Raw genomic sequence first — 17,911 nt, forward strand, 5'->3', positions numbered from 1 at the left:
GTTTCCAAGAACTCAGAAACACAGTGAAACATGGTGCTTTTAGTATTGAGAGAGAGAAAACCATTACAAGGAATTTAGTGGTTTGAATACCTGTTTATTTACTACACACAAGAAAGTTACCACTGCAGTTTCAAAAGTGGAAAACACGGTAACTTTTCTTTTTTGTGTGTTAATGGAGAAATAACAGATGATAAAGTAACACAACCATCCATTTTATTCCAGTTACTTACACACATGCACACACACACATCCCCACCAAGAATTAAGTTAAAGGTTTTAAAAATATTCCAAGCCATCAAAAATGTTATTAAAAAATATCTCAACTTTTTGCATGAAAAAATGTTTCTTTCAATTTTCTGGCAAAAGATTAACATGACTTTAGCTATTCCAGTTCTTAGCTGAAATGCTGGTTATGTTCAGAGGAAGAAAGGCATACTACCAGTATTCTCATTTGCCATGAAAGCATAGATGAACATGTTTTTTGTTTTGGCAGAAAAATCTTATTCTGCACAGGTATGAAATCTTTCATACGTAATTTTATCCTCCTCAATGAATGTCGCATTTGCTGACATTAGATTTATCATGTATGTTCTATTACAAATCTTTCAAAAGAAAGAATACAGTCAACTTGCTTGTCCACATTCTGTGTTTTACTGGGTTTAAACACAAATAGGAGTATTTTCCTTTAGATATTATGCTGCTAGTTTCACAGTTCATATAAAAAGGAGTCCTGCACAGCCTTACTCCAGCTAATCATGGCTAAGCTCCTGGTTCACAGTGCTGAAGTAATGAAGTTACCCAGTGTACACCTGTCAATCATCCAGATGAATTAAAAAGAAGTGCTTCTAGAATACAGGTAGAGATGAGCTTTTTTTGATCCTAGACAAAGTGTATCTTAAGGCTTTTGCAGTACGCTATATCTAACAAGTACTCATTTGGGAGCATTAAAGCTGGGATAAAGTATCTGTCTATGCATCAGCAACTTTAATCTTAAGAAATACCTGACAGTTCAAGTTTTTTGATTATCTGCGTACATGTATGCTGACTGCTCAACACTAATAACATCTTTTGCTGAGAACAATTAAATATTCAACCTAATCTTCAGATTTTTAAAGGTTTCAGCTCTGTGGCTGAAGACCACTCCCCAGGTAAGCATATTTTTCCTGCAAGAAAGTCCAAAGACACCTTGATTACACAGGTAACCAGTGCATCTCCTGCAACCAAATGGGCAGTACACCTAATGAGAGATAGTCACTCACTGTCCTTCCCAACAGCTGTAAGAGAACCATAAAGTTGCTCCACTGAACAGTGTATTGCTAATCAAGGAGTGCAAGCAGTGTATTTCACTCCTAAGTATGATACTCTTAAATGACAGGGTGAGTTGCCTCCTCTTCTTCCCTGCCGGCACCTGCCAGCACTCTTCGCATTTGGAGGTGCAGTGAAAATCATGAAAAGCTCATGTTCTCACAGACCTAAAATACAGCATTTATTTGATAAAGTAAACTGAATAGCACAGCACCAAGCAACCCTTGCTATGCTTCATGTCTTTGGTACTTGTTTTAAATGAGAAAATTAACAAGTGAAAATAAGTCTCTGTTCCTTTTCAACAAGCAAGTTTAATTTTTGAGGCTTTGTTGGTGAAGATTAAGTAGGGACAAAAATCAATGCTGCTAAGAACTTAGGCAATGAGTTAAGCACAGAGACAGAGATTGTACAGTCTCATCTGCAAACACTTGAATGTCTACTGTTACATGAGACAGATGATTAAAAAAAGCAGGTTTTATCAAATTTTGAGTTAAAAGATAGACAGGTAGAAGGAGACGGCCTCTGACCAACAAGCACATGTAAAGTTCTATCCTGAAACAATTACAACTAAATATTGTTTAAACTTGGCAGTCATAGCCAATCTTCATGTTACAACCATCAGTGAATTCATCTAATAAATTTATAAAAGTCTCTAGTAATGCAGGGAAACATGATACCTGCTAAAGAATAGGAGACAGACACAGGATTTTGAGAATTCTAAGACATCCTTTGTGTCTTTTTACCCATTTTCTATTGCATGGAAAGGATAAAGAATAAATGTTTCTGAACACTCACCTACCTAATTACGCAACTTCTAAAAATCACTTTTTCTCTCTTAAGCCAATACTAAAAACATGTTTATACCAGCTAAACATAATGATGACCGGTTTTGCTGCTATAGCATTTTTGCCAATGCTTGGTCAACATATTCTATGAGATACTCTGGATAAATCTGCTGCTTCTCAAAGACGACAAAGATAGAAGGGTTTGAAGAGTTATTCACACAACTGTCATAGAAGTTTTGGTTGTCCTTCAAGGGAGGCCGAACATAAGAAGAACTACCAAGAGTGAACTCCCCCACCAGCACCCGTGCCAGAAACATGGTCTTGGTGTATGAGCCTTCCCTGCAGTAGTTGTCAGAATAAGATGCATCCCTTGCAAAATAGCTTCCTGCAGAAGAGACACCAAGACAGAGTTGATAAGACACCAAAATTGCAGGGAAGGAAGTGATACAGTGTGAAAGCAAATTCATAAGCAAATCCATTAAGCAGTTCATGAACGGCCTTTCCAAAGCCTTCACTTGTCCTGTATGTCCTTCTTAGGGAAAATGACCACTATGTATTACCTACACTTTTACTTTTCACAGCACACATATTAAAAAGCCACACAAGTAATGTTTTAAATGTTACCGTATTCCTCAAAAAGATTTCCTCCTGACCCTAGATGTCCACCTTCCCCAATCTCACCCAACTTCCTCTCGTGACAGAGACTACTAATATTCATTAGAACATTTCTGAGTTACAAAGTATTCAATTGGATGGGTGGGTAATCAGTCAGTCGGCCTGTCTCTTGGCTATTGCACTTGGTATGTTGATCCTTTCCTATACACAGGACAATGTAAAGGAATATAATTTGCTAACAAGGCAAAAAGCCTGTAACCAGGATGGCATTTATGTTCCTGAAAAAAACAAATGCTGCCACATTGCCTTCCTGTAGGAGCGTGGAGAAACTGGAGCAAAAGTAAGCCTGGACTCTAGGAGAAACTGTCCGTAGAACTGGCCTCTCCTAAGCTTGTTTTTTCTTGCAAGGACAGAGTGGAGCATAGAGGCCAAGGCCTTTCAGTATGCCTTAGCTCCAAATGATCATTGCCAAAATCAGCTATGTTGTCCACATCATCAGAGATAAGCCCTAGGTTGGCTGAGTGCCCTCCTTCTAACTTTACATCTCTGCAGTAATTACTGAGAATTTTATAGCAAGTCTAGGGTTAACGAAAGAGCTGAAAAACAACCTTTGCCGTAGACTGTCCCATGAAGGCCACAGATCCTCCAGTCAAAGTTTTGCTGGCAGATGGCATCAACGTATTTTTTACTGGTCCCATGAAATAAAAATCGCTCATCCACAGCCTTTCCACCATTGCTCTTCTGCATTTGTTCCTTCTGCCTGCAATAAGAAGCAGTATCTTTGCAGCTCTACTGTGGCTGTACCCAGACAGGTTCCAGCCATACTAGCACTCAGAGACAATTTTACACAAAGAGTACATTCTGAAAATCCTTACGTTAAGGCCTAAACTTTGGGCATATAGGGTATCTTGCTGTCTAGCTGCATACAAGCATGCTTTCATTACACACAAATGCCTCCAGATATTTAATAATAAAAATGTTATGTTTCATTCACTGCCTATTGGGAGAGGGGGAGGAATCTTAGCATTATTTTTTTTTTTCTAAACAGAGGAGTTCATGTTAAGGCTTTCCCTCAGTGAGTTTTGCATTTAGTTTTGAAGGTTGTTTCAGTTTCGACCAACTACAAACCGGTGTTTGTGCCAGATGTGACTGATTACCAGCTTCAAGGCTTCAGTGGAAGGGAGCTGTTCTGGACACAGACCTGGCAGAAGTCAGAACCACTTACTCAGGAGCAAGGATTCCTCCCACAGAGCTCATCTGACTATTCTAAGCTCTATGTCTTGACTGAGGTTTGGTTTTGTCGGTACCTCTTTATCTACTTGTTGATCCTGGCTAGGTATTTCAGTGGGGGAGTGGAAGCAGATTCTTAAATGCAGCTGCATTTCAGGAATGCATGTGTCTATCTTTAGCATACGGCTAACTGCAGAAAGAACAAACTTCATGCACACATACCAGAGCAGTATTTTACACATACCATTGATACAGTTCCCAGAGAGATGGGTTCTGAACTCTACAAATCCTTTTAATAACTGTTTTGGGCATTGTGCGTTGAAAGTCCACCTTGACTTTCTTGTATTCTTCTGAAGAACTGTCAAGCTCAATCAGCTGTAAGGAAAAGATTAAAAAGCTACTCTCATCTTTTACTAAATCATAACAAAGCCACCCTACCTAGTGCACTACTCAGAGCTTTAAAGTCTTTTCTGTGAAGCAGCGGTACAAGCAGCAAAAATACTCTTGGAAAAAACGCAGATTAGAGATCTCTGCTCTGTAAAAGTGAGCTCTTACCTGGGGAACATTAACTCCTGGGGTTTAAGACACCCAGGTTGCTCTCTCACAGGACATTAAAGGAGCTGCATACTTTTGTGCAGCCACCCAACTCCTTTTAATATTTGGGCCAAGATACGTTTGCATGAATATATCAAAGAGTACCTAAATACATAGAAGAAATGAGCACACAAATAAAAAAAAAGACAGAGAATTTATGTTGCAGCAAATCAAAGAGTACCTCTACACCCATGGTTTTTAAATCTTTATAGTTTATAGTCCCTACAGCCAGTGAGCACAAACTGCACTGCCTGTTATGTTTTTAAATAAATTGAAAAGGCTTTATTTGATCAACCATTTTAGGGAAGAGTAGGGACACACTGCCAAAAATCGGTTCCTTACATGACAATCCTGAAAGCAAGCAAAGTTTTCTACTTGCCTGTTTTCCCTAGGAAAATCAAGAATGTCAACATTAGCCTTCCCTATTTTTTATTGACAATTTCTTGAGGATTTGCATTTTGCAAGTTAGTAATTTTCAAGCTTCATATAAGATGATCTTTTCTGTAGGTATAGTTACTAGAGTCGACAGAGGTGGTGGTGGAGGCAAGCAGGAAGTCAGCAAAGGTAAACCATGCAGATATTAACTGGGTGTGTTACAAAGGTAAACAAGTTCACTCCACTGGAGTTATGGTACATTTTAATAAATGATCCCAGCCTGAACTCTGCTGATTTCAGCAATGCTCCATAGACGTACAACAGTCTGCTTATACACAGCTCAGGGAATGGCTACCCTGAAGTTTAGAGGCATGATTTATCTGTGATGCTTCTGCACATACTGGACTTCAAAGCTATGTAACTTGGGCACCAGTAACAGTCTCGCTAATACAGCATAAGCTTCAGGCAAATTTGCCAAGCAAAGGGATAAATAGTAGCAGTGAAAGTCAATGTTGCCATGGTTATACTGCCACCATTTGGTAGTTTAATTTGGGTCTAGTTTCACCTCTAGGTCTGCCTAGTGTGGTATCAGGCTCAAATTTACCAACACTTCTGCATTACGTTACATGAGAAACAGTCATCTACAAAAGCAAAAGAAACACTGAACTTGTGATGTAACAAACCCGTATGCGACAAAACTGATGGAGAGAAAAAACAAAAAGCTCCAAACCTTGAATCCCAGTTCAGGCAGGGCAGATTTGTCCCAGTGAGCTGGAATGCCCTTAAACTCTTCTGTATGTTTAAAGCCCCTGTACAAGACATTACAAATAGGTAATTAAAACAAAACAAATCCCTACATTTTATGTACATATGATACTAAACATTTTTGCCAAGGTTAGGGAGAATACAGGCAAGTGAACATACTCAGAAATATTTCAAAATTGTCTTTTCAGTTCAGTGCGTAAAAATATTTGTTCCAAATCATCATGTCAAGACTTATGGCAGGAAGCAAGATGCCAAATGAGAAAAAAAATTAGATATACACTGAACTAAACATGAAAGTAGTTCTCTTAGTTGCAAAGAGTTGAAGGTTGTCGTGGTTTAACCCCAGTCAGCAACTAAGCACCATGCAGTCGTTTCCCCCTTCCCCTCCCAGTGGGGTGAGGAGGAGGAAAGGAAAGAAAGAAAAGCAAAACTCGTGGGTTGAGATAAGAACAGTTTAATAACTAAATTAAAATATAATACTAACAATAGTAATAATGAAATATAATAATAATAGTAATGAAAAGGAATATAACAAAAAAAAGGAAGGGGGTGGGGGGGAGAAAAAAAACCAGTGATGCACAATGCAATTGCTCACCACCCGCTGACCAATGCCCAGTTAGTTCCCGAGCCGCACCTCCTGGCCAACTCCCCCCTGTTTAGATACTGGGCATGACGTTCTATGGTATGGAATAGCCCTTTGGCTAGTTCAGGTCAGCTGCCCCGGCTATGCTCCCTCCCAGCTTCTTGCACACCTGCTTGCTGGCAGAGCATGGGAAACTGAAAAGTCCTTGGCTTAAGATAAGCGCTACTTAGCAACAACTAAAACATCAGCGTGTTATCAACATCATTCTCACACTAAATCCAAAACACAGCACTGTACCAGCTACTAAAAAGAAAGTTAACTCTGTCCCAGCCGAAACCAGGACAAAGGTATACATAAAAGCTCTGCCACACTGGGGTAAACAAAAATGCATCCAGTACCATATCAGTATGACAGAAACAGGATAGATACAGCCCTCCCCTCTACTTCTGCCCCAATTTTAATTAGTGTGTTTAGTTGCTCTTTTCTATGTTAAGCAAGCACTGTGTGCTGCAAGGGAATGCATAAAAAAAGTTGGCTGTTACATGCAATTACATAAAACAACTCCCCTCGCAGACTTCCACCTTTTGCTCCACCTGTAACAACTACTACTTTCCTCTCAGATTGTCTGGTTGTTCTCAAAAGAATTGTTTCTAAACTTGTACTTAGCTTTGAAAATTACTGATCGCAGGTGTCAGAAAGGGCTAGTATGCATAAACGTTATTGCTTCCATCTGTATCAGCTGCTCTAATAAGATAGCTCCCTACAACATTGCTATATGTTGAATTATCTTCTATGCTTCCACACTTTCTGTGGCCAAGCTCAAACTTTCTTCACCCCCAAGCTCCTCACTTGCTTGAAAACTGTTGGCCAGGCTGCAATACTGCCCTGACTAGACGTTGTTGTAGGAAAAGTATGTCCCTTCCCCTCTCAGTTTCTTTTACAATTGCCTTAACAGCTACTCCTTCACCTTATTTACATCCTTGGAAGACACTGCATTCACAAGGCACTAAATCCATCACCTCAGAATGAGCAGTTGCAGTTTACCTTGCTCTTGTCTTTTCTACGTCTGTCTGAGACACAAATTTAGGTCTTCTGCAAATTTCTCTCTCTGTTGTGTAGCGAAGGTTTTTCTGAATCATGGCTGGGGAAAAAAAACAAAAAAACCCAAAACCCTTAACAATCAGACAGATGTTTTAGAAAGCCTTCACACTGCAACAAAACTTGCCACTAAGTTGTTTTGTCAAAAATGTTGACAAAAAGGCACTGAGCTTTCTTCCTTGCTACACAAAGGGAAGTCAGAGCAGGATGTGAAACCCACAGTCTATCTGTATAAATCACCGAGAAGGATTTCAGTTTCAGTTTTGCTCTTAACTTTAGAAGGAATGATAGATACTGGTAGCTATTTTCCCTTCATTGTTCCATCAGCCACTCTTAACCGAAAAGGATCATTGTAAAATAAGTATCTACTTTTGCTCCATGGATTGCATCCCCTCCTTCTCAATTTGCAATCAAGATACTGTTTTCCTACATGTAGTTGTAGCTTTCAAACCCTATAAATGCAACCTAGCAGCTATCACAGGCCATTCATTTTTACTGACCACCAACAGAAACAAGTCAGAGCAACCTGAATTTTAGAGGCATTATTTCTGGATCTTGGAACCTCTGTAGCTACTGCCACATCATACTAGCAATTAAGAGTCAGCAGCAGCCCGGAGAACGAGGCCTCATCTTCAGAGAGAGATACACAGGAAGAAAACAAACAAACAAAAAACCTCTTGGCACCACCAAGCCTAGAAACTAAGTTTTGGAAGACATTTACATTGTATATGTTTGCCTAAGTTACTAAAAAAGCCCAAACCTTAGAAAAGGGATTGATTTACTATGTAATTTTCCCTTCTAAGCCAGACAAGTTTCCCCAGCCTATAGAGAAAATTACAGCATTGCTTTCAATTGAATCACAAACATACCACAAGACCTTTCTGCTTGGTTTTTTTTCCATGGAGAATGAGATAGTAATGGTGAGTTGGATCAAAAGCAACTACACCGAAATGACAGTCTAGGCAGCCTGATTCCCACCACCACTGTTCCCCATGGTTTTTGAAAAGGATACCTGCATAGGCAACAGCTCAGAAAGGACAGTACCATCACAAGTGGCTTAAATTTCCTGAACTCTTGCGAAACACATCTTCCTACTTTGACATAGTCAAGGTATTTCCTCGGCCTTTCCAGACAGGCAGAGCTATGAAAACAAAACAGCTACATAAATCTTGCAATGCTAAGGATTGTCTGGACCCTACACCTTGCCCAAGTATTCGTTTTTCTGCAAGCCAGTCATTAAAGCAGACCAGAAGCTGGCTTGCCAAGTCTTCCAGAAGTTTCTCACCATTTGTGTTGGTGCTAGCCTCAATGGCAATGTCACACTCGGACTTGCTGGCAGACATTTGGAAACCTAGCACAAGAACTTCTCAAAAATAAAAGGTTTGGAGAAACAGGAATGCCACTTTGCTTATGTGAACAGCTCTTATCCTGAGAACTTTGATAGAAGCTCTGTCTCTGTAAGGACTGCAGTTCAAAGTTCAAATCTCTCTCTCATATCTCCTCTAGTAATGTAGTTTAAAACCACAAAAGACCAGGAAGGGAGGGAGAAAACAAAAAACCAAAGCAAATGGAACCTACCTCCAAAATTTAATTCATATTCATGTCTTCCAGCTTTGAAGTTCAGCTTTGGAGAACCTTTGGCTATATAAGCTTTCTCCAGGTCATCACTGGAGACAGTGGCAGCTACATGATCATCATCCTGTCAGGCCAAAACCAGAGAAAAAAAGATTCTCCTGGGCTGTTATACACAAGCAAGTTTAAAAACCAACAACTGTCATATGGTATGGTGGCTGCAGTATGTATCAGCTTTTGGGCATGATAGTAGCTATCGGGCAAAAGCCATGTATCAAGCAGTTGAAACTGCCCCTAAAACAAAACAAGCAGTGTTATGAAGCCTAAACTTACACTGCAAAGTGCATGCTGTGAACGCTACTACTGAGATTGCACATTCACCAACCAGCCTTAGCAAAGACACACAGAGTACTACTGGAACCTCAGAAAGGAAGTTTTAGTCAGGAGCAATGAAAAGAATGTATTAATATGATCCTATCTGACATGACTCACTGACGAATTATCTGTCAATAATATTTGTGACTCACCAGTGAGCACTCCCCTACCTGAACCAATCAAATTCACAGCGAAAAGATCCCATTAGGCCTCTAAAGTCCATCTGTACAGTATGAGGGAGAGGGAGGGAAGGAGGGAGAGGGTGACAAAAGAGGAGGAGGATATAAACACTGTGCACTTTTCAGTAGTTCTGCACTTTTAACACAGAGTTGAGAGTCTCCCCATTTCTCCACACTTACTTTTTTTCCATATTCCTGCCACTGGCCATATTCATCTTTCCAGTACCAGATCCATTCTGTTGTAAGAATGAAGTGAGGGGGTTTGGTCACAGAGGAGGCTGTAGAAAGACGTCTAACCTTTGCAAACCCACAGCACATATTCAGAAAACAGATACATGACAAGACAGAGCCACTTTCAGTAACAACGTTATTAAATCTATAAAAAAAGGGAGGGGAAAAAAAAAATCAGAACTGTTTGTGAAGCTTTACACATAGGTTCAGAAGCCCACCACAAATTTGCAAATTAAGTCAACATCACTCAAAAGCAGAACACAAACCTGCAGTTTCCACAACAATCCCAGCTCTGTCTTCTGTTTGTACATATGTTGCATTACAGTATTACGTCTCACATTGGTTCCATGGGCAGTAACCATTATCAACTCGTAAATTAGTGAGTTACATAAGATGAACAAAAACAGTGAAAAACGTACACTGCCGCCTTCTTGCTAACCAACTATAGCCTAAACAGAACACTGCCTTAACTTAAGCACAGCTTCAAAGAGCCTCTAACATAACACAAGAGGATGTCGTGGTTTGACCCCAGCCAGCAACTAAGCACCACACAGCCGCTCCCCCTCCCCCCTCCCAGCGGGATGGGGAGGAGGATCGGGGGGTAAAAAAAAAAATAAATGTAAAACTTGTGGGTTGAGATAGGAACAGTTTAATAACTAAAGTAAAATAAAATATAATACTAACTAATAATAATAAAAATATAATAATAATAATAATAGTAATGAAAAGGAATATAACAAAAAAATAGAAATAAAACCCAAGAAAAGACAAGTGACGCACAATGCAATTGCTCACCACCCACTGACCGATGCCCCAGCAGCGATCTGCCCCTCCCGGCCAACTCCCCCCCGTTTATATACTGGGCATGACATTCTACGGTATGGAATATCCCTTTGGGTAGTTCGGGTCAGCTGCCCTGGCTATGCTCCCTCCCAGCTTCTTGCACACCTGCTTGCTGGCAGAGCATGGGAAACTGAAAAATCCTTGACTTAAGATAAGCGCTACTTAACAACCAAAACATCAGCGTGTAATCAACATTATTTTCACACTAAATCCAGAACACAGCACTGTACCAGCTACTAAGAAGAAAATTAACTCCATCCCAGCCAAAACCAGGACAGAGGGCTAGATAAATTCTCCAGCATTGGACACAGCATACTGGTATGAGCCCCTTCCAATACCCCCTTTGTGCTATATAACCAGTTTGAAACTCTTAAAGGTATTTCCCTATTCTTAATGTTCTCTGCACCCAAGAGTATCTCTCTCTCCAGGTACACAAGGTATTCTACCAGTTCCACAATATGGACTGGGGGAAAAGGGGGCAGGAGGGGCAAATCTCATGCCATCTTTCCATCCTCCAGCTCAAAAGGTGAAAGAGAAGGTTACTTCTCATCGTGGGGTCAAGCTGTGTATTGACAAGCTCTAACCAAAGACAGATTCCCACAAGTACTTCTGATAAAATCACCATTTTCTGCAGTTTTCCAGCCATTCTTAGTGAGGATTACAACTTCCTATGGTAGCAGCAGTAGGCAGTATTGATACATTTTTTCACAGCAAAGAATACTAGAGTCTACAGGTCAGTCACATAAAATAACTGTGGTGGATTGACCCTGGCCAGCAATCAAGTACCCACACAGCTGCTCGCTCACTTCCCCTCCCCTCCCCTGAACAACAGAGAAAATAGGAAGGGCAAAAGCGAGAAAAGTTGTGGGTCAATATAAAGGCAGTTCAATAGGTGAAGAAGGGGGGGATTTGTTTGTAAATAAACAAATAAATAAATAAAGTGAAGCAAATCGCTCACCACCTCCCCAGGCAGTCTAATGCCCAGCCAGCCTCCAAACAGCAGCCACCTTGGTAACCAAAACCCCAAACTTCTTCCTCTGCTCCAGGTTTTATTGCTGAACACGACGTTACATGGTATGGCAGATCCCTTTGGTCGGTTCAGGTCAGCTGTCCTGGCTGATCCTGTCCCAACCCCTTGCCCACCCCCAGCCTACCCACTGTGGAGGAGCAGGGCAGAGTAGGAAAAAAAAGAGAAAGCCTTGACTCTGGGCAAGCACTGCTCAGCAACACCTAAAACACTGGTGCATTATCAGCACTGTTTTCGTCACAAATCCAGAACACAGCACCATACGGGCTGCTATGAAGAAAGTTAACTCTATCCCGGCCAAACCCAGTACGGTAACCCAGAGGGTCCTATACGGACTCCAGGCATAAGTCAGTCACAATGGATCAGATCTCTAGCAACAGTAGATCAGCAAAGTGAGGTCAGGAGAAGAATACCGAATGAAGCTACTTACATAATGACTGCAATAGAACTGTAGCAATTTATAGCCACTAAGGGCCTGGTCCAATATAGCAAACTCCAAACATTATTAAATTTTATAAGAGTTTATACCTGGCATTATTGGGGTCACAATATGCTTTTTCTATTTCTTCCATATTCTTCAAGTCCTTCCAGGTATTACCATCAGAGATCTGCCATCTATATGGCAAGTGAAAATGACTTCTGATACACTTGTCTATAAAAGTTTAAAAAAAAAAAAAAAAAGTAAGAGATGCCTTGTTTTTACAGGCTATGAGAAAAACTCCAACATTTCAGGGCTGTACACCTAGCTGGTGAAAGTATCAAATGCATAGCTATGGAAAGTGTTCACCTATGTAATCATTACAAGCAGTAGTTCAGAATTTTTCAGCGTGAGCAAGCAAAACTTAATTTTTGAGCTTAGGCAGAAGTTCAGTTTCTGTACCTACTAGATTCTCTTGTGTATCAAAATTGCTAGCAGGAGCTCAGTGGTGAAGGACCATTCTGTCTTCTCAGTTTCAGAGACAAAAATTTACAATGAATCGAGACCACAAGCTCATACGAGGCTATTATTTCATATATAGAATAACAGTGTAGACTCAAATATCTATGCTTAAGCACTTAGTCCCAAAGCGGTATTACTGAGGAAAAAAAAAAAAACAAAACAAAAAACGCACAACAGTGCTTAGTTTTAGGAAAGGAGGTAGCTCATTTAGAGACTTCAAGAAGTCTCTAAGGGTCCAGGCCTCACCAGGAACAAGAGTAGTGGTAGCAGTGGCCCAGGTATCACAAGTGTTACTCAGAAATCATTTGAAGAGTCAGTATACAGTCACTCCTCGATAGGAGTGAGGATCACATCACCGGTACACATATGCATAAACATCAGGCTAGCTTTCATAGTAGAGTAACAGGCAACTTAACTACAGGGAAAGTCAAGACGACTGCAGCACACAGTTCATATGAGGAGGTGTGCAGTACATCAGGGAGCTACTACAGGTCAAGAACATCAAGAAGGAAAAGGACGACAAAAGGACAAGAAAGCTGGCACAGCAGCTTTTTTCCTGGACAACTTGTAACATTTTAAAAGGGAGACAGCTCAGACAGATGGAACAGAAGAGTGCTAGAAGAAACAAGGAAGAATGTACAATTCCAAGTATCTTTTGTAGCTATTTGGAAATGGGACTCCTATCATTCAGCAATCCCTTAGGTGAACACAGGTGGAGTAGCCAATCTCCAACACAGGCAGCTATTATACATTTCAGAGTAAAACAAAACAGCTCCTTTGTTTGGTATACCAGGTAGGTCAAACACTTTCCTACCAGCACTGAAGATTACAATGAGATTTAACTAAAGATAAGCATAAGCTCTGAAGTTTCCCCTTTCTGTGAAAGATGTCTATCACTTTATGAGAAAAGAAAAATAGACTGGACTTGCTACAGTCATGACCTACCTTTAAAGTCACAACTTCTGTACAGATGATATAAACAGATCTGTTCCAATTCATCATCATTTGTAGTTGAGGACTCTCGGCTAGAGCTGTGTTTTCTTTCTAGAGAGGGGAATTATAAACCTTATTAATACACTTTGTTTCAACAAGCCCTCTTAGAAGTGCACCTATGGGTAGGGAAGATGCCTAAAAACAGTGTTTGTAACTACGTAACTGTGTTCAGCTCCAGACCTTGTATACTCAAAAGTCCTATCCCTTTATCCATGCTTTCTGAACTTGACTTTCCTGTAAATGCTAAATTACTCAGATACAGTCTTTAGCTATCACCGCAAAATAAGAAGACAATCCAATGCCTTTACATTTCTAGATGGACTTGAGTTAACCATGCATTCCACATAGCAGTTCACATTGGCAACTATAAAATCTGAAGTCTCAAAATTTGGTATTTCTGTAAATTAAAGCACACCTAAGGAAACAAAGAAGGGAAGAAGAAACTGCAGGGAGAATAGCAGAGATGAACACACACACTTGGATTTTCCATTCTGTTTTCCTTTTCTTTCCTGCTAAATTATACTTAACTTGCAATCCTAAGGAACTTCAAAAGAAGAGAACAAACAAAATATTACATCTCTGAGAAGTAACTAGGATAGTGCTGTCTGTGAATTCCTGTGCTAGACAATCACTACATTAAAGAAAAAAATGGATAAAGTAGTTTATAACCACAAAAGTAAATGCCACCCCTATTTGTAAACAGTTCTCTACCCTTGTTTATGTTTTTTAACAAGAAAAAAATTATAGATCTCCCTATTTCCAGTTCCTGTGATGCTTTTCTAACCCCACATTTAAGACTTTTATAAACACCAAGCACTTTATTTCTCAGGAACCAATAATGCCTTGGAATCCACTTCACTTGTTAAGACACAAATCTGTGTCAAGGAGATAGGTGCAAGGGCCCCCCTAAAAGACACATCAAGATGTGACCTCAGTTTTCTTTTTCTTAATGACATCTGTGAGAATGTTACATTCACTCTAGTGACTTCTTCTGATGTTTTCAAAAGATGGTATCATTTACCTTTGCACGGTGAAGACTCAGCATCTTCTATGTCATACATGTTCCTGTTGCCATTTTTTATGTCATACATATTCCTATAAATGGAGGGTAGTTTCTCAATAATGTTTGAGCTTATTCCCTGTCTCTCCAGTTTCTCATAACATTCTGACTTTAATAAGTCATGGGATCGCTTGCAGCTGCTGCCAAATCTGCACTGTCCCCGCAAAAAGTACTGGCAAACATGCAGTTTGGTGCAGATCTTTTTATAGGTACAAGATCCGTAAGGTCCATCACCTTTGTTATAATGCAAGCAGACCTTGGGTAGAGGGGAAAAAAAAAAAAAAAGAATTTAAAGATTAAAGTACAATGTGCTCACATAGACTGTTTGAATTCATGATTTTTAAATTTTTACAGCTACATGTTTACATTCGCATTTAAGAGACTTATACAAGTTTCTTCTTGTTTTCCAGATGATTGCTTGATAATTTTTCCTTTTCCCTGCTAATGTCTAGAAAGATTTCTCAACAGACACCAACCATCTTACAGACATTCTCAAGCAGATGGGATTTTGTTCTAAGTCACATAAATGTAGGATAGTGGATTTTGTTGTGTCACTACCCAAACTATTTGGTTTCCTAGTTTTGGAATAGTGAACTTTTTTGACCTAAATTTGATGGTAAGAGGTACTGGATCTGGCTGGGATGGAGTTAACTTTCTTCATAGCAGACCATACCGTGCTATGTTTTCGATTTGTGACCAAAACAGTGTTGATAACACACCAATGTTTCAGCTACTGCTGAGCAGTGCTGGCACAGTGTCAAGGCTTTCTCTTTTTTTCCACTCTGGCCCCCTGACCCCGGGTAGGCTGGGGATGGGCAAGAAGCTGAGAGAGCACACAGCTGGGACAGCTAGCCCAAACTGGCCAAAGGGATATTCCAGGCCATATGTCATGCTCTAAAATAAAAAAAAAAAAAGGGGGGGGGGGGTGAGAGTTCCTTCTTACAAGGTGGCCCTCACTCAGAGACTTGCTGGGCATTGGTCTGCTTGTGGGAGGTGGTGGCTAACTTCCTTTGCAATACTTGTTTCATCCCCAGTTTCCTCCACTTGCTAAACTGTCTTTATCTCCATCCACAAGTTTTGTCACTTTTGTTCTTGTTTTCTCTCACCTGTCCTGCTGGGGGCAGGGAGAGGGGAGTGAGTGAGGGGCTGTGCGAGTGCTTAGCTGCCAGCTAGGGTCAACCGACCATAGAGGAGAACAGAGGATGCAGATTTAAAGTTTTAGATTTGCATTACACTAACTAAACTGACACCTAACATCTTTATCTAGTATCAAGCCTCTTCCACTTTGTGATGCTCACTGAAACACAAGGCTAAGAAACTGTCACAGTACTACTCACCTCTGGTAAGAGGGAAGGGTCATTTTGAAGCAGAAGCTGGCGAAGTTCATTACTGTTTAAACTCTGAAGTCCATATTGTTTTAGAACACAGAGATTGTGGTCCGAGTGGAAGTTGTGAACAAACCTGCATTCCTTCCTACAAGTTAAGAAACCCAAGTGCAAAATGAGTGTAACAGACTAGCACTATTTTGCTACCCCATCGGTATTACTCTAAACAGTTTAAAAAGCACACCAAATCAGCTAGTTTCAGCAAAATCTGTAACGGTCCTTTATAAAGTAATTATGTGATTTGCTAAGCAGACTACATAATTACTCTGAGGATAATTGCCACGCTATTTCTGATTCACAGTCATTATAGCATTAGTGTAGTCTGACAATATTGGCATTTTTGACCTGCAGCTCACAACCACGCGTAAGAAAACGCCCAAACGCCAGAGTAACGCTCTCTCCCACTCGAATCAATAAGCACATTCCCCAACTTCAGGCAGCACAAAGCGCTCAGATTCGCTGCGTGCGGCAGCGTGTGCGGGGAGCGGGCTAAGCTTTCACCCTCGCACGGGCCCTACGGGGCGGGGGGGGGGGAACGCCAGAAGCTGGGTGGTGAGCTGGGGAGGAAGTGTTGCAACCCAAAGTCTGTGAAACAACCGCCTGAAACTGTCTCCTTTGGGGGGGGGGGGGGGGGGGGGACACACAAGGGAAAAAGGAGCGTTTCCGACAGGGAAAGAGCAGCAAGGCCTTTACTGAAGCCTCCTTCCGCTGAAGGGGCCACGCCGAGCCCAAGGCCGAGCCCCCCGCGCCAGCGCCCCCCTCGCACCGCCAGACAAGCCGGTTCCGGGACCAAGCTCCCAGCCCACAGTGAGAGAGGCGGAAGCGGTGGCAGCACCCCCGCCTCCCCGCCCCGGTGCCACCACGGCTTGTTAAAGTAACGAGACTTTTCTCTCCAAAACACTTTCCCACAAACGCGTTTGGTGAGCGCTACCAACGGCAACAGGGCAGCCAGGCTCCGCCGCAGGGCACAGGCGGCTTCGCTTCGCAACCCCCCCCCCCCCCCAGGTCTGGGCGAGGCCCCGGCCCCCGCGGGGAGGGAAGACCGCCGAGGCCCGGAGGGGAAAGGGGGCTCTGCGGACGTCAACCGCGCCCGGGGCCAAGGAGCAGCATACGAGCCCCGGGCAAACGCCCCCCCACCGCGCCCGGGGCCAAGGAACAGCATACGAGCCCCGAGCAAACGCCCCCCCCCGCAGGGCTCAGCCCCCCTCTGCCCGCCCCCGGCCCGGGCAGCGCTGCGCGGGTCGCGCCGGCAGCCCCGGGACCGGAGAGGCGGCGATGGAGGCGCCCCGGGCCGCCCCCGGCCCCTCACCTCGCCTGCTGGTTGCGGCAGAGCCCCTTCAGGTGGTACTTGCAGAGGTGCAGCTGCCCGCACCACCCCTCGCAGCCCGCGCCGTGGTCCTGGCACAGCCGCACCGGGCTGGTGGCCACCACCGCCACCACCCCTGCCGCCGCCCCCGCCCCGGCCTCGCCGGGCCGCCGCACCAGCGTGAACCGCTCCGCGTCCCGCAGCACCAGCGCCAGCTGCTCCGCCGTGGGCCGGCCCGGCAACCGCCGCTGGAGCTCGCCCCGCTCCAGGCAGCCGCCGCTGGCGCACAGCTCCCGCAGCGCTTGGGCGGCGAGCGCCATGGCCGCTGCCCGGCTGCCTTCCCCGGCCGCAGCCGCACTCGGCGGACCGGCCCCGGGCAGCCCCGCCCTGGGACGCCCGACCCGCCGGGGAGAGGAAACGAAAACGAAACCGGCGGCCCGGCGTGCGGAAGGGTGGCGCCCGGGCCGCGGGGACGGCCGCCCCGGGGAGGGGCCGGAGGCGGAGCGGGGTGCGCTGCCCTCCGTGCCTCCTGCGCCGTCCCGGTGCCGTGGCTTGTTCCTGGCCCGGGCGGGGGCTGTCCCGCACACCCCGGGGCTGGGCCGCCCCTGAGGGGACAGCCAGAGGGACAGCCCTGAGGGACAGCCCGGAGG

General features: G+C 43.2%; 1 protein-coding gene across 1 annotated transcript; it reads right to left on the bottom strand.

Moving 5' to 3' along the window:
- Positions 1 to 73: 73 nt before the first annotated feature.
- Positions 74 to 17,597, bottom strand: LOC127018064 (protein mono-ADP-ribosyltransferase PARP12-like). The gene is made up of 12 exons (XM_050899417.1): positions 17,265 to 17,597; positions 15,908 to 16,043; positions 14,532 to 14,826; positions 13,463 to 13,561; positions 12,106 to 12,229; positions 9,657 to 9,852; positions 8,929 to 9,049; positions 7,297 to 7,393; positions 5,635 to 5,713; positions 4,180 to 4,310; positions 3,314 to 3,465; positions 74 to 2,475 (listed from the first exon to the last, which is right to left on the bottom strand). Exons 1-12 carry the CDS (start codon positions 17,579 to 17,581, stop codon positions 2,201 to 2,203), a joined length of 2,022 nt encoding a protein of 673 aa, XP_050755374.1. The 5' UTR covers positions 17,582 to 17,597; the 3' UTR covers positions 74 to 2,200.
- Between the last annotated feature and the right edge of the window lie 314 nt (positions 17,598 to 17,911).

Source organism: Gymnogyps californianus, chromosome 1, assembly GCF_018139145.2.
Source record: "Gymnogyps californianus isolate 813 chromosome 1, ASM1813914v2, whole genome shotgun sequence".
NCBI lineage: Eukaryota > Metazoa > Chordata > Aves > Accipitriformes > Cathartidae > Gymnogyps > Gymnogyps californianus.

What these genes read in the sequence shown, in the direction of transcription:
- LOC127018064 (XM_050899417.1), bottom strand. Translation starts at nt 17,581, where the DNA reads ATGGCGCTCGCCGCCCAAGCGCTGCGGGAGCTGTGCGCCAGCGGCGGC. An exon ending in GGCAGGAATATGGAAAAAAA is followed by an intron (nt 9,050 to 9,656) that starts GTAAGTGTGGAG and finishes TTGGCCTGACAG; the next exon opens with GATGATGATCATGTAGCTGC. An exon ending in CTCTGGGAACTGTATCAATG is followed by an intron (nt 3,466 to 4,179) that starts GTATGTGTAAAA and finishes TTCTTATTGCAG; the next exon opens with GCAGAAGGAACAAATGCAGA.